The 16,745-nt window shown below is 35.5% G+C and overlaps 1 protein-coding gene across 3 annotated transcripts in view; it reads left to right on the forward strand.

Moving 5' to 3' along the window:
- MSH3 (mutS homolog 3) overlaps positions 1–16,745 on the forward strand; it is a 176,915-nt gene that overhangs the window by 92,486 nt on the left and 67,684 nt on the right. For all 3 annotated transcript variants that reach the window (XM_058523611.1, XM_058523690.1, XM_058523772.1), the window contains exons 16-18: positions 4,465–4,529; positions 6,992–7,108; positions 11,494–11,601. In XM_058523611.1, the coding sequence (XP_058379594.1) occupies positions 4,465–4,529; positions 6,992–7,108; positions 11,494–11,601 (290 nt within the window). The remainder of the gene's footprint in view (positions 1–4,464; positions 4,530–6,991; positions 7,109–11,493; positions 11,602–16,745) is intronic.

Raw genomic sequence — 16,745 nt, forward strand, 5'->3', positions numbered from 1 at the left:
AAAAGTGGTTGCCTGGTGCGACAGTGGGGAGAGCTGAGTGTAAGTGCCAATTCTGCCACTTACATGGTAGTGACCGTGGAATAGTCACCTCTGTCCTTAGACTGCTGTGAAGACCGGTTGAGTTAAAATACATGAAAGTGCTTTGTAATAATAAAGCACTATGCAAAGGTTATTCATATAACAATAATAATAGTAACAGTAATTACCATTTACCAAGCACTTGTTAAAGTTCAGAATAGTGCTAAGTGCGTAACATACGTGGTTTAATCCGTGTAACAACACAAAAAGGGGTTACTCCAGTTTTGCAGGAAAGAAAACTGAGGCTTAGGGTAGTCAGGTAAGTTACCCAAGTCAGAAGCCCAAGTCCAGCCCGGGTCTGCCTGATTCCAGTCTTTCTACCATGTCATTGTTTCACTCTACTCACAAATATTGCCATAAGAGATTATCAACATTGTGGATTTTATTGGATAAAGTCCAGACATTTTAGAGCTCATACTATTCAAACTAAAATAAAGCTGAAGTCTTGGGGAGACAGTACTGGATTCAATTGGCAGTTTTAAAGTAAAAATGGGGAAAACTGATCATGAATTCATAAGAGATAGTAGCTTAGTTATTCTTTATCAGTGTAGCATTGAAGTTTAAGAAAAAGCACAGCGTGGAGATCAAGTAATTGCATTACAAATGATTAGGGAGGAAGCTAAATTATCTTATTATTCTTTACTTAACCTTTACTTAGGTTAAGATGGTGAGTTTGAGGCAAGAAATTTCTTAGTTATTAACAGTAGTGTGGATTCTTGTTGGATTTTAAAAACCTCTAGAACTTTAATACTATATCAATATAGAATCACTTTTATAACTTTTTTTGAGAATTAATAATTCTACTCATTCAAACACCAAATGAATTCTAAATATTCAGCATTGTTATGATCAAATTCTGTTTAAAAAAATTGAACTAAAGTTATCTGCAGATTATTTGGAGATACAGAAAGGACTAAGCACAGACTGTCAAATATTACTGCTGAGAAGTGAGGGAAGAAGAGAGAAAACCCCTTATTTTATATATATGTGCTTCTTATTTTATACCTTCTGTTCTGTCTGAAATTTATTTCCATACATATAACTTTTGTAATAATTCTTTAAAAACCTGTTATAGCAGCCCCACATGGTACATGGATGTTATTATTAGTAGTAAAAATAGATAAACAGACAGATTGTCAGGCCACTGTTACTTTTGACAACATTCATTTTTCACCCCTGTTCACAATTTTTAGGTGCAGGCATACCTTGGAGATGGTGTGGGTTCAGTTCCAGACCACTGCAATAAAGCAAATATTGCAATAAAGTGAACCACACGAATTTTTTTGTTTCCCAGTGCATATAAAAGTTAGGTTTACACTATACTGTAGTCTATTAAGTGTGCAATAGCATTGTGTCTAAAAAACCAAAGCACATATCTTAGTTTAAAAATACTTTATTGCTAAAAAATGCTAACCATCATCTGAGCCTTCAGTGAGTGATAATCTTTTTGCTGGTGGAGGGTCTTGTAAAAAACGCAGTATCTGCGAAGCACAGTGAAGTGAAGCACAGTGAAACGAAGTATGCCTGTACTGTTAGAACACTAAGCCTTATTGACTGTGGTGCATTATTGCCTCTGACTCTGAATGTATTGGTTTATAAGAAAATAATGAAAGCAGAAACTTACATAGCTTTACATAATTAGTTCACCACTTCTGTGACAGTCTCTCTTCTATTTTATGAATATAGAGAATTGTCTCAATCTTGAATCAACTATGGAATGGATATGGGGTGATATTTAGATTTGGGGCGGTATTGATAAGTAGTAGTATTCTTAAGGAAAAGGGAAAAATATTGGGGGAAAATCTTGAGAAAAAATTTCATCAATTCACAGCATGTATCATGTCCAAATATCTGCTTAATACTTTTAAGGTGTGGAAAGCATTCTCTGTTAAATCTTACTTCTAAATAAAAAATATTTGAAAATTCGTCTGAGAAAGAAAAGGGGGAGGGTAGGAATGGGTTGTGTGTGTTTTTGGAGAAAACAGAGAGCAGTTTCTGGAGTGAGTTAAGAATTTTAGCGAACTTAGCAATGATGTCAGCCCAATGATACCACAGGCTATAGTTTGACTAACGACATCTGACATTTAACCAAGACAGAATTGGATCCCAAGAGATGAATATGAGGGATTGTTAGAACAAATCAAGGCAGACTTCTCACATCAGCACCTAAGAAACAAAGTCAGGAACCATAGAGTAGGGAAAGTTCCTATGAGAACTCTAAGATTTCTGAAATATATTTTAATTTCCAATTTTAGTTAATTTCCTTTTCTTTAGCAATAAAATCCTTAAACAAAAGGCTTGTCTGCTCATTCTTAGACTGTTTGTAAAAGGAAATAGAAAATTTCCTATTCCATAGCCAATGTAGAAGAGAGAAAAACTACTAGTTGTTGACAATTCTGAGGAGAAACACAGGCTGAAGTGAAGAGGACACACAAGACCAGCCGCTGTCCCAGGAAGTGACCCCAGGGGTTTAACAAGCAGGAGGTCCACGTGGCTTTCCTGACTCTGTCTGTTCTCCATCCTTTGTTGGCTTGGTATCTGGCTTGCTTGAGGAGCTGTCCTTAGAGTAGACCCTTGATACTTACATATTGTACAGTTATCTGCGACTGTGACCAGTAGCAATTCGTAATGTGTAAAAGGCACAGATTTGAATCCAACACTGCCATGCAGCAGTGTTATGGCAAATTACTTAAGTAAACCAGCCTAGCTGGCTGCCCAGTGACCTCACTGAGCAAGTTTTTAGCTTCTTTTAAAAATTTCCACCATCCTTAAGGCAGTAACGCCTGTGGAGCTCTGTGTTAGTCATTATGGATCTAGATGTGTCCTTCCCAAATATTGGTGATCCACTGTGGTCCTGAATTTTGCTGTTTGCCTTTGGCATAGTTCTTCCCAGAATTATTTTATGAAAAGATCAGTATGTCTTCTCATAAAACATTTTAAAATAGTATTTAAGCAGAATTTTTTAGCTTAGTCTTAAAGTGATCTTATCTTTCCCATCAATGGTATTTATTTTGTGGGTTTTTCCTCAGTTACTTTTTGTAGCCAAAGGGGACTTTTTTATACTCTTCACTCTTAACTGTTTAAGTGGCAGATTTGAAATTGTATTAATTCCTCTCTATACAAGAGGGCATCATTAGTTCCAAAAGTTTTGTTAAGGATGAAAATTCTTAAAATTAACCATTAATTCCTATTATAATTAATGTAAAAGCTGTAGTGTTTCTAGTAATAGAAAAGTGAACTCAAGAGTCAGGCTGAGGGGCCGGCCCCGTGGCTCAGCGGTTAAGTGTGCGCGCTACGCTACTGGCGGCCCGGTTCGGATCCCGGGTGCGCACCGACACACCTCTTGTTCTGCCATGCTGAGGCGGCGTCCCACATACAGCAATTAGAAGGATGTGCAGCTATGACATACAACTATCTACTAGGGTTTTGGGGAGAAAAAGGGAAAAAAAAAAAAGAGGCTGATACTGTTAATAATATACTTTTTATAAAATAAATACCTGAAATGTTATAAAACTGATATATGTAAAAAAGTTCCTGTAGCCATCTCAAATTAATGGCAGCCACAGAGCTTCTGGGTTCCATCCTGTACAAAATAAGTTTATTTGTTTGTTTGTTTACTTAAATAAAACATTGAATTTCATTACAATACTACAAAAAAGTGAGCAGGGAGAAGAGATGATATATAACTAATGCTGGAAATGAAAGGTGTGATAAAAGAAGTTGATTTCACATGCTTCCTGGCTGATTTCAGAAAAGCTTACTTGCAGAGTACAGTTGGATCTATAAAGATATGGTTCATATTTGTGATTACTTAAAGAAAACACTCATGGGAAGAAATATCTTCCTTCCTTAATAGTTGAGGAAGTCAGTGCTTTTTTATGAGGATACTTTTAGAGGACTTAGGTCCCCTGGATAAAAACTATTACAATAAATCTTCTTCTGTTCAGAATAGGGGGTGGGACTGTATCTCAAACTGGTATAACATCTAATAATCGAATATTTTAAAATTTTATGTACTTACAAATTCAATCTTATTGCTGAGTAATAGAATTCTTAAGTGGGTACTGATAAATGGAAGAGGTCATTAAAGAAAAATCCTATTTGTAGTATGCACATAACAATGTTATAAACATTAAAGCACGAAGTTATATCCTTTATTACAAACTTTTTGCTCAATACAAATTGTACTTTATCTCAAGTATTAAAACCCTAATTAATATTATTTGATTGTACAGACATATATGAACTCTCCCAATAACAATACTGGATTTATTTGGAATGTTTAGAATAATATTTACTAAACTTATTTAGCACAATTTTGAGGAAGCTTTAAAACTATAATGGTTAATTATTTAAATATCTAACTTTTATTTATATTTATTTTAGTTTCTGATTGAAATAAAGAATTCTGCTATATCTTGTATACCAACTGATTGGGTTAAGGTTGGAAGGTAGGTTTAAAAATACATTTTTTTCCTTATTAATGTGAATTATAATGACATCTGTATACCTGTATGCTACTGGACTGATAATAACCATGTCTCTGACATTAAAAGCAGTCTTCCCCTTTGGTTTTCCTATGGTACTTTTAACCAAAGAAATAATGATTTTAAACTCTCTTCATCATTGATTTTAAAACATTTTTTCCAGAGAGTATCTTATTTGCATATATTTGTTTTCTTGTTTTGTAAGTTACTGTTTTATTCTTATACCTCAGAGTGCACTTTAAACACATGAAAAAAAGAAAGTTGAGGAACCTTCCATTATAAGATTAATTTGGTTGCTTGAACTTCTTGATGAATGCCATACCTGACATTTCTTTTAAGAGCCTGCAATTTCATTTTCTACCTCACCGAGCTCCTCATTTCTTTATTCTTGATGCTTTCCATGGCACATAGTTATAATAGTTCTTTACATCTTCTTTTTTGTAAGTTATATCATGAATTGATGAAAATAAATTAATCAAAGGCAAAATTAGAGAACCACGTTGAGACTCTGCCTTTTCTCCTTTGGTTAGGCGTTAATCCCCAAGAGGGGACTCATTGAAAGAAGTAGTATTAAAGATGAGTATACTCCTGTGAGTAGTGTCCTTTGTGGAATATTTATTACTACTGTTATTAGTATGTTTGCATGAACTTGAGATGAAAATGTTCCATTTGCCTAAGAGAGTGGAAGAGGGATGGTGTGTAGCTGGTGATGGTATGAAGGAACTCTATGTTAAGGATGGAAGAAAATTTTGACATGATATTAATTTATTATTATTAACTTATATATAATTATAATTATAATACTTATAATTAATTTATTATTCAAGAAAACTTTAGTATCTATTGCCACTATCAAAGGGTCCTGAAGGCACAGTCGTGGGTTTCTTGAACTCTAATACCATCCTTTTTCTTTCTATGTTACCAGCAACTGTACTTGAGATTTGAGTATTGTTGATTATAGGGGATGTTTTCTCTCTTTGCAAGCATTCTTTCTTTTATCTACTTTTGTCCTATACTACAGCTAATGAATGGAAATGTGCTTTATGAAGAGAAATTACTAAAAATCGTGTTAGTCTATTTGGAACATTAACTGAAATGTCTCACTAAATGTTTTGTCAGAAGAGAAAGCTATGATCAATATGTTTGCACAGAAATCCAGAAGACATACCTTAAAAACAACAAGCAGGCTTGAATCACTGCCAGCAGCATCTTTTGAACATTCAATGATGTAAATTGAATGAATAAATAAGATGATTTAGGGAAGGTTCATTGCTATTTTTTATCTATTGTTTGGCCATCGGAGCCTTGACAGGGATAGGTTAGAATATCATTAGTCAGAATTCAAGTGTGAAAGGCTCACCCCTAGTCCAGTAATTTGCCAAGTTAAAGTTAATTGTAACAATGTATTACAGGAGTGGGGGAGCAAAGATCAGAGTACACTCTGTCTCACCTGGCCATCACTCAGTCCTGACCTTTTCTTCTTAAAGGTCCCTTCATAGTAATAAATCAATAGCAGTAACAACCACCACCACCACCACCACCACAGGACAGGACTCCTCACATTGAGTACCAATGAGATAGGTACTCTGCTAAGCACTATCTGTTTGATTCTCTCAATAGTACCTGTGAGGTAGATAACTATTCTTATCCCCGTTTTATAGATGAGGAAAGTGATATTTAGAGATGGTCAGTTGTATTTGCCCAAAGTCACACAGCTAGCAAGTAAATGGCATAGTTGGAGCCTTGGTCTGGATTTTCTGGCTGGGAACCCATGACATCCCCCACTGTGCCCTACAGCTTCTTGATGAAGAAGCAGAGATTATACCAAGCCCAGAAGAGGAGCATGTGGCAGTTCTTCCCATCCAGCGCCGCTGTGAATCTACAGTTAGATCATGAAGAGCTCCTCTTCTTTGCCTCCTGAATGAATGCATTGCTGTTCTTTGTAATGCTTTATGTTTTTCTTTTTTTACTGAAATACTTCAGTCATACAGAAAACTATAAAATAAGGAATAATATGGCCCTCACCAATGTACCCACCTCCCAGCTTTGTCAGGACTTATTTTACCATATTTGCTTCTGATCTTTTTTTAAAAGCAAGCATTTTCATTTAGTATAATTTAAAGACAGAAACTTTCTGCTTATGAAATAGAAATTCTAAACTTTGACTTTGCCATGTGGATGTAGTTTGAAGTGCATTTTAAAAGCTTTCTGAACAAAGTCCTATGAACTTTAGTACTTTATTTACAACAAGATCTTTGGAATCAATAGAGTTCAGGACCATAATTAAAGAATGTTCTCCGTTTGTAGCTATTTACTGTCAAGGTTCATCAGAGAATAATAAATAGCTACTTTAATTTTCTGAAGTGATGGCATTACTGATTTCTTAGTAACCTTGATTTCCTATTTCTGTTTTTCCCCTCTTCTAGCACAAAAGCTGTGAGCCGCTTTCATTCTCCTTTTGTTGTAGAAAATTACCCACATCTGAATCAGCTCCGGGAGCAGCTGGTCCTTGACTGCAGTGCGGAATGGCTTGAGTTTCTAGAGTGAGTTTACAATGAAAAATATAATCTGACTTTTTGCTATGAGAAATAGACCGGAAAATCTTTCCATCAAAAAGAAAAGTAGAGATTACTGCTTGTGGCCTGCCATAAAATAGTTGAGTACGTGTGTTCTCTGATTTTATTTTTTATCCCTTGAAATGTAAGCTCATCTTAGTCTTTGGTGAGAGACCAAATATACTTTATTGTTACTGTACTGACATTTGTTGCTAAGGATGTTTAGTAGAGTCACTTTTTGAAATTCCACCTTGGACTTTGTTTCCTTTTCTTGTATGAAGGCTTAACATTTTCAGAGTTGGAAAAGTATGGGTTAGTTGTTTTGTTTTTATTATCTCCATTTAATTTTTTTTCTTATTTTTTTTACTCCCTGTTTATTTTCCCCCTAACTTTTTATTTTGAAAAATTTTAAATCTATGGGAAAGTTGAAACGAACAGCTATATACCCTTCACCTAGATTTATCAAGTGTTAACATTTTGCCACATTTGCTTTATATCTCTCTCATATACTTTTTTTCCTGAACCATTTGAAAGTAAATTTTAGACATTATAACGCTTCACCCCCTAAATACTTAAGCATATCTCTTTTAAAAATAAGAACATTTTGCTATATAATCTTAACACTGTTAATCACACTAAGAAAAAGTAATATTAATTTAAGAAATGTTTCCTCAGTTTCCCCCACCTCAAATTTTTAAATGAAAGCTCTAATCAACTTTCACACGTTGCCTTTGGTTATTATGTTTCTTTAGTCTATTTGAATCTAGACTAGTCCCCCACCTTTTTTGTTTTTTATAATATGAGATTTTTTTTGAAGAGTCCTTGCTTTCATCTCAAAGAATGTCTCATGTTCTTGAATTATTAATAGCCATGTATTCATATTGACAGATTTAAGACAGTGGTGTGCTGGTTAATGGTTAACAGCCAGATCTCTGGAAGAGTAGTAGTGTTTGTGGTGTTTGCTGATTGCTGTAGCGTAAATTCTGCCCCCATGACTGATTTCAAGCTACCGCTGGACTGGAGTTGGGAAGAGATGTGCATAGTTGACTTTCATGAGTCCATAGGAGCCAGCTCTGGACCACCATTTGTCTAAGGACTTTATATATATTAGCTCATTATTCCTCACAAGAGCGCTATGAGTGAAATATTATTATCATCCCCAATTTACAGATGAATAAAGTGAGATACAGGAATAAGAAGTTGCCCACAGTAAGGGTCAGGACTGGAGCCCAGATTCAACCCAGGGTATCTGCTGGTGGGGTGTGTGCCCCTTACCATCAGGCTGTAGAGCCTTCCCGTGATGAATCCATAGGCATCGTTCTAACAGAAATCTCTCTGTTAGTCTTTCTCTTTAAAAACTTAAACAGCAGATGTTCAGTGAGGTCTTTCGGGTAGCTTTATTCCAGAGTAACCAATCTGACAAGTGAAATAAAAGAACAAAGAAGATACTGTGTGACAATTTTTAAAAGATAGTAAGTTGGTACCATCTCCTTTTGCCCAGGGGAAGCTTGAATTATAGGATCAGAAAGAGATTCTAATTTACTTAATCCTGAATCTTTTGAGGTTATCTTGACTCAGAGTCTTGAATCCAGCGATGGAAACTTGGTCTATTCAGTTCCTTTTGCAATGGACTTTCAATTTCTCATTTTAAGGGTTTTCAGAGCCCTGGCGTCTCTCAGTTCTCCTGGCTTTTCCCTTAGTAGTATCACTGAGAGCATGAAAATAGGCCTAAAGTTACTCCTTTCACACTTCAGGGGCCACGTTCGAGGGTCCTGGGGTTTGGTGGGTAATTCATATTTATTCTATTCATGGTATACATGATTTTGTAGGTCTGGGTTATATTTTCCCTGTCGTTATTCTAGGTTAAAGAAAGTTCACGTCTCCTGGGCTAAAAACTGGCATTATCCTTGATTCTTTCTTTGTTTTTGTCCCTTTATCTGTTATCAGATTCCTGTTTGTCTTTTTCTCTTTGAGATGTCTCTTTGATTTGCCTCTTCTTCTCCTGTTCTCTTCTAGCACCCCACTGTCACCTCAAACCATTCTTACTGTATCAGCCCTCTGCCAGGCCTTCTACCAAATTAACCCAGGAGAATTCTGCTTTCATCATAACAACCCCTTTCCTATAGTTAAGAGTTGCTAAGAGTGAGATAACATTAAATACAATATCACAGAAGAATCTGTTGCTCATGATACACTAATAAGTGAAGAAAAGGATGCAAAATAGTATTCGTGTGAATCAATTCTGTATGTATAAATGCACATACATACACAGCATACACATCTTTATATTTTTAAAGATTCAGTATATATATGCTTACTGTTATATTATTAATATGCTTATTGGCCATTTGTATATCTTCTTTGGAGAAAAGTCTACTCGTATATATATAATCTCTAATGTTAACTGATTAGTTCTGGATGGTGAGCTTACTGGAGGTTTTAATTTACTTTGCAAATACATGATTTCAAAAGTTTCTATAATGTACACATTACTTTCAGAATAAAAATGTATTAAAATTTTTATGTAAAAAAAGACTATTGGCTGAAATTTAGCTAGAGCATTTGCAACTAGAGCCCCCACTTGAGAACAGCATTGATTGTTATGCACACCATTTATTGAGGTGCCAGATGGTGTGAATATGATGTCATTTAAAAAATTAACCTCAATGAACCTGACATCAGGATTGAATACCAGCTATACAAGTGGATTTGTCTCTTACGGAGATACTAACTGTTGTGCATTAGTCATGTTACTTTTGATCCAAATATTGCAAGAAATCAAGACTGTAAGAAACTGAATGGAACCCTCTCTCAAAAAACATGTCTCTTCTTTTGTGTTCTAGAAGGTGGGCTGTGAGTATTGAATAATCTTTTCAATTGCAAATTTTTTTAAGAAAAATGAATTCTCTCTCATACAGTAGTTCAAATATTTTAGAAATGCATTTGCTAATAAAAAATAAAATATTTTGCATTTTTATTAGCTTCACACATCATTGAGTAACATCTGGTGGTAAACTTCTCTGGCTGTCATAACAGCTTTAGAACCCAGGTGTCTTAATCTGCTTCCCATGGACCCAGCAATATCTTTTGGCCAGAGATTGCATCATAGTGCTTTGGCCATCCTTAAGTTGGTTGGTAGCTTAGTGACAAATTTGCCTGTTGTTATGATATAAACTGTGTCTGTCAGGTTATTACCTGAATTGCCCATTTTCAGCTCATTATTTTTCAAAGTATGGATAATCTCTTGGCAAAGTATAGCAAATGGACAAAGACTAAGAAGTCAAGCAAGGCTTTGTAAGCATGATGATGATGATGTTTAAGGCTTATGATAGTTTTTCATTTTATTCACTTGTCTGTAATTGACATGAGAAAGAACATGTTGTCCATATCAAAGTAATTACCTTATGCTTTCCGATCTTTTTTTTTTTTTTTAAACTGAAGTGGTACCCACTGAGAGCTATGTCACTCATTTCAATTCCAGAAACTGGAAGATCATCAGGGGCAGTTACCCTCAACCCAAGGCTGCTGGATAGCAGCAAATTAGGGTCTTGGTGGCCTGGACAGTACCTGAGAAGGAAGGAGTGAGAGTAAGAAAAAACGGACTTTTTTTTTAGTGGCAAAGGTACTTGATACTCATATCCAGAGACGCAAGAGCAGAAACATCAAATGTGGCTGCTCTGTGGTGAAAGAGAGTACGAGGATAGGAAGACCAGGTGGGTCATTAATTAGAACAAGGACAGAATAGGCCACAGTCCAAGGGGTAAATGAGTGGTCAGATCTCAGATTGAAGCCAGACCAGGAATGACAAGGCGTGATCACTGGGCAACCACTCCGGAGTGTTAGGTGCATGCAGCATGTGGCATCTTCAGAACTAAGAGGCATTTTTAAGGTGGCAGTTGAGTGCTGCCTCTCTGATGCCAGGGGCCAATCTCCTTTGTGTTTGGGGTTTTGCACAGACTCTTAACGCTGTTAACGGGGGTTCACATTGTTTTGGCGAATTTTAATTCAGTGAGAAATAGATAAATCATCTTCATTGTGCTCTGTCTACTCAAAGAAGTAAAAAATATACTGTATAAAGTATAAGTAAAAAATATAATATATTTTTAATATATTAATATTAGACATCTTTGTATAGAAGCTGTTTTAAATATATATAATTCTCTCCAAATGAAATAAAAGGAAGCCTCAATAATCAAGTTATTATTATTAAACAGAAAAGTAGTTGAATGTAATTTCTATCTCTCTTAACTACTAGATATGCATGGTTATTTTGTTTATGCTCTTCTTAGCTAATAAAGTGATTACTTACTGTACAGCTTTTATAGGTCTAAAAAATCAATTTGCTCACCTTTTGGTTGGTGTTGCTTCTGTAGGAATTTCAGTGAACATTATCACTCCTTGTGTAAAGCAGTACATCACCTAGCAACTGTTGACTGCATTTTCTCCCTGGCCAAGGTCGCTAAGCAAGGAGACTACTGCAGGTAATAATATTTTGTTTTATTCCCCTCCCTTTTCAGTGCTTTAGATCAGATGGCAATATTCAATTAATTTTATTGTTTTTATTATAAAATATTAAAATTACTCAGATATATTGGATTCTTGGTAAAGTTGAATTTCATACACATATGGCTTGATTTAAAATTAACAAATTCCGTTCTTGCTTGCCGTATCACTGAGTACAATGAAAGCAGATGTTCACTATAACTCTAGAGGTAAATGTTATATATTTCAATTTTTAAGTTTATGTGGGTGACATTTTTATAAAGGAGCAGTTCTTTCATTTGTTAGCTTTAACTTGAACACTTTATAATATGTTTAACTTTGTAATTATAAAAGTCTCATATAAATATCATTTAAATCAGATGTGAGTGAGACTCAAGGTATGATTCATTCTGAAACAAGTTACTCTCTGTTGCTCTCAAATTACTCTTCCTAATAAATCTAAAACCTTAAGCTTGAGCCAGATCTTCGGCTCAATACTTTGCCCTCAAGACCCACTGGGGTGAGGGTTCTGCCTTCTAGACCCTTCTGGGGTCTGGGGTCGGGGGTGGGGGGAATGCGAGGGATCCTGCTTTCCAGACCCACTGGGGCTGCAGTCCTTTTCCTTTAGCTTTGCTGGGTAAAGATTGGGCCCCCAGGGCTCCAGGCCACCCTGGCCTCATGGTGGCTCTGCTTGGGCCCTGCCTCTGTGGTGGTTCTCTGTTGCCGCACTTCCCCTGGTGCTGTGTGCCTGGGCTTGCTCCTGGAACTCCCCCAGGCTGCAATTGCATGCTAGTGGCCCTCTGTGGCTCCAGTGGGCATTACCCTATTGAGGCTCTCTGGGGTCTCTTGTAAGAGCACTAGCCCATTCGTGAGGTCTCTGCCGTTATGACCTAATCACCTCCCAAAGGCCCCCACCTCCTAATACCATCACCTTAGGTATTAAGTTTCAACATATGAATTTTGGAGGGGACACAAGTATTGTCTGTAACACAAAGCCTCAGTTTTTTCAGATGTGTAAGAAAAATTAAGAGAATATTTAACTCACTGGCTTATTGTGAGGACTAAAAAGAAAACATGGAAGAGATATTGCCCATCAGTGCTTGTGGCACACAGAGTTCATTAGTAGATATGTTGTGCTTCATACTGCCTTCATAACTTGGTTTCCTCTCTGGTTTGTGTCAAATACCTTTTTTTAAATTTCATTGGCTTCTATACCTAGCATAGTGGATGTTAAAAAATAGTTTGTTTAATGTAAAGCATTTATTTATTTGTGGGAGGAGAGTTGGAGGAATGACTACACCAGTTATGGACCCAAAATGTACACAGTTTGCTGTTTTGTTTCCTTTTGTTTTGCTGTCTGTTTAGGTGTGGAGTGTATCTACAGTGTCGGGCACAACAGTTTTGCTTAAAAGGTTTTTTGCTTTTTCATTGTTGCCCAATTTTTGTCACATTGAAGGGATTGAAACATACAGATTTGCCTAGTCAGTTATCTGTAGGCGTTTTAGAGCTGAAACTTTACAGTGTAGTAAGTGGGGAAAAATTATATCCTATTTACCATCCATAAAAAATGAGATATGTCAGTTTACTCCAGTTGAATCTAGTTCCAAAAGAATAAGAGTCTACCTGCAGTTGGCTTGATTTCTTCCTTGTGTATTGCAATCTTAGTAGGAGTTCTTTCTCGGTACACAAGGCATGTGAAGTAAACTTTTCCTAGTGGATTCTGTGTCTGAATTAAGCAGAGGATTGGCTACAGCCTCGTCACTTAGTGTGTGTTCAGATAAAGTTCTTCCCATTGAAAAATGCTTAGCCTGGTTTATCCCTTCTTATGCTTCTTCAAGTGGCCTTTTGCCATTTGTTGCTGCTGTAGCTAGTGAAAAAAGAAAGGTAGTATATGGTATGTGGTTTGCTCCATTACACCAAATTGGTATGTGGATTGCTCCATTACAACAGATTGAAATTTTCATATCTATATGTGTGTGTATATATATCTATATGTACACCTAAACATACATATATATGACACATAATATGTAGTTTAAAATAATGTATAATTTTCAGTGTATTGTGATAACCAGAATCTAGCTTTGATGTCAGAGGCCTGGTTCTAGCCCACCCTCTGTCACTAACTAGCCATGCACTGTACTCTTATTTAAATCTCAGGCATCCATATATAAAATTGTAAAAAGTAAAGTTATGAATTAGTAAATGGGATAAATCTTAAAGTTGTAGGAATTCTTTATTGAGATGTAGTTTTGGCAGAAACTGAGGAGTAAAAATATATCTCTTATTACATCACAAAAACTATATGATTAATTCCTAGACTCATCAGAGATTTAACGAACATTTTTAGAGTATCTATTATATGCAAGTTTGGTGCCAAATTTTTCAGTTTGGCACTTCTCCTTGTTCTTTTGGCATCTTCCAGTATGTATCAAGAGATTCCTTGATTTGCGTAAGTAAAATTTAAATCTCTCTTTTAGGCACATCCTTCAGAGTGTAGACTTTGGATCAGACAGGCATGGGTTTGAACACTAGCTTAGTTATTTAACAGCTGACCTTAAGCATGTTACTTAACCTCTCTGATCCTCAGTTTCTGCATTGGCAAAATAACACCTACTTCTCGGAGATGTTGTGCAGATGAAATGAAATAAAGATATATGTGAAACTTCTAAGCAGGACCAGGCAGGTAATAAACACGTAGTAAATAGCAATTATTACTCATAGATGTTTACTCAAAAATCAGAAAGAATTAAGTATTATAAAAATTCTTTGTCTTTAATAAAAAATATCTCAACTTAAAGGTTGTTAGAATCTTTCATACCTATAATAGTTTGTTTTTTAAAAATCATTTTTAGTTCTCTGTCATTTCTCAACCTTGTCTGTCTCTTTGAACACAGTAAGCATAGTTATCTTCAAGTCTGTATCTGATAATTCAAATATCTGGAGTCCTTGTGGGTCTGTTTCTGTTGTCTGTTGTCTCTTGTCTCCGCTTGTTTTCATTCATGTCTCTCCCTGAATGCTTGGTTATTTTAATTATCTTCTGTATATTTTGCATTGTATTTGAAAAATCATTTGTAGAAATAATTTGATATTTATTCCTTCTGGAAGAGTCATGTTTGCTTCTACCAGGCATCTTAAGATACTAATAACAATCTGGCATCACTTGATTTGTATCAGGGCTTGAGATGATTCCGAGATTCAAAGGCTGCACTTCTTACTTCAGATGCACTCGTATGCCTGGTGTGCAGCCCCTTGGTGTCTCAGTCCAGAGCAGAGCTGTCCGTAGTGCTCAGCCTCAGCTGTTCCCTTCCCTCAGAGATCAGCAACCACCCTCCCTGGGCCTCTGTCCTACCCCAGCTCCTGGCCTGGTAATCCTTGCTGTCCTGTTAGTTATCAGGTGTCTTTGAGTAGCTGTTTATACTTTATCCAACTTTTTATTTGTCCTCAGTAGAGATTGTTCCAAACCATCTATTCTGTCAGTAAGACAATTTCAGGAAATATTTGACATGCTAAATTACTTTATTGGATACTATATATTTTATATCAAGAAAAATCCACCTGAAAAAATTTAAAGGAAAAATTATGCCATAACCTTTAAGTAATGTAATCAGTCTCTTTTAGCAACCATAAAATTGAGTGTAAATAGCCATGAAATAGGAAACTTTTATCCAAAATGCATTTTAAGCTAGTATTTAAGTATCTGAAATTTATACTATTTTTCCTTAGGTCTCCAAGCTTATTAGTGCATTTGAGCTATTGCAGTTAGTTCAAATTGATTATTTGGCTTCATAATTGCAATCTTTTCTTTCTACATGCTATTAGGACATTTTATTCACTGTAGTCTAAAACTTTAGGCAAAAAATTTTATGCTAGGTCTTTCTATCCAATTTGTATTCTGGATATTAAATTGTTTTACTAACGTAGATTATGTTCTGTATCTCTGGGGCATTTAAAGGAGAAAGATGCAATTTTAAAAATATAAAATAAATCAGATTATTCAAGTTCAGTGTTTCGTTCTTTCTAGGTAACATCCAGATTTCCTCAGTTCTTTCTCCTTCAACGCCATAAGATACCATCAACGTGATTTTCATATCCTTCTTGCTGTGACTATCCTATCCTAGTATATCATCTCAGCTCTGTGAATTATCATTTGCTTCTTACTGTGTCAGGAAGTGTTTTGTCATTATATAATAGCAACAGAATAAGTCAGTGTAGATTTTAGAGCAGAGCAAATCACTCAAAATTTTATTCTAAAGTGAAAACCTTCCTGGGAAATCGTATCAATGTCATGAGTATGATTTATTGATTTCACTTGGCAGAGCACCTAGGATTTTATTTTAAAACTGATATCACTTACAGATGGTTTCATTTTTTTTCTTTTACAGTAAATTTATAACCCATCCAGATAAAAGTCCTATCTTTAGAATTATACTCTAAAATCCAAGAACTGTCCTTTTCCTGTAATTTTAAATATTTCTTCCCAAAGAATGATTTCAAATTGTTTACTCAGAAGATTCTTCAGTCGCTTTCTTTGAGAAATGAGAGTGTACATTCTTGGGTTTTGTTAGCCATATATTTTTAAGAAGAAGAATTTAAGTATTTAGGAAGGTAGTATTTCTTGGTGTTATGAGTAAGTTTAGAAATGTGCTTATATGTGAAAGTTCTGAGTCAAAGAATTTGATGGGGTCATTGATAGGATATTATGATGAAAAAGACCACAAATGGCCAAGAAATTGATGAAAAGATGTTCACCCTTAATAATCAATGAGTGCAATTAAAACAATGAGATAACACTGTTCACTCACCACATTGTTAAAAATTAGAAAGTTTGATAATACCAACTTCAGGTGAGGGTAGGAAAAAACAAGTCAGCCTTCGTATCCTGCTGGTGGGAAGATAAATTGATATAGCTACTCTTACTTTGTTAAAAAATATGTATACCCTATGACTTAGAAGTTTCACTTCAAGAATTTCCTCTAGCTTAAAGAAACACTTGGACATGCACATGGGCACATGTATAGGATTGTTCATTGCAGCATTGTTTATAATAGTGAAAATCTAGACAGTCTAAATGTTCAACAACAGAGAACAGCTAACTCGTGTGTGCTGCAGCTTCCAAAGAATGCTGAAGAGCTGACAAGAA

This window comes from Diceros bicornis, chromosome 1 (assembly GCF_020826845.1).
Source record: "Diceros bicornis minor isolate mBicDic1 chromosome 1, mDicBic1.mat.cur, whole genome shotgun sequence".
NCBI classification, from domain to species: Eukaryota; Metazoa; Chordata; class Mammalia; order Perissodactyla; family Rhinocerotidae; genus Diceros; species Diceros bicornis.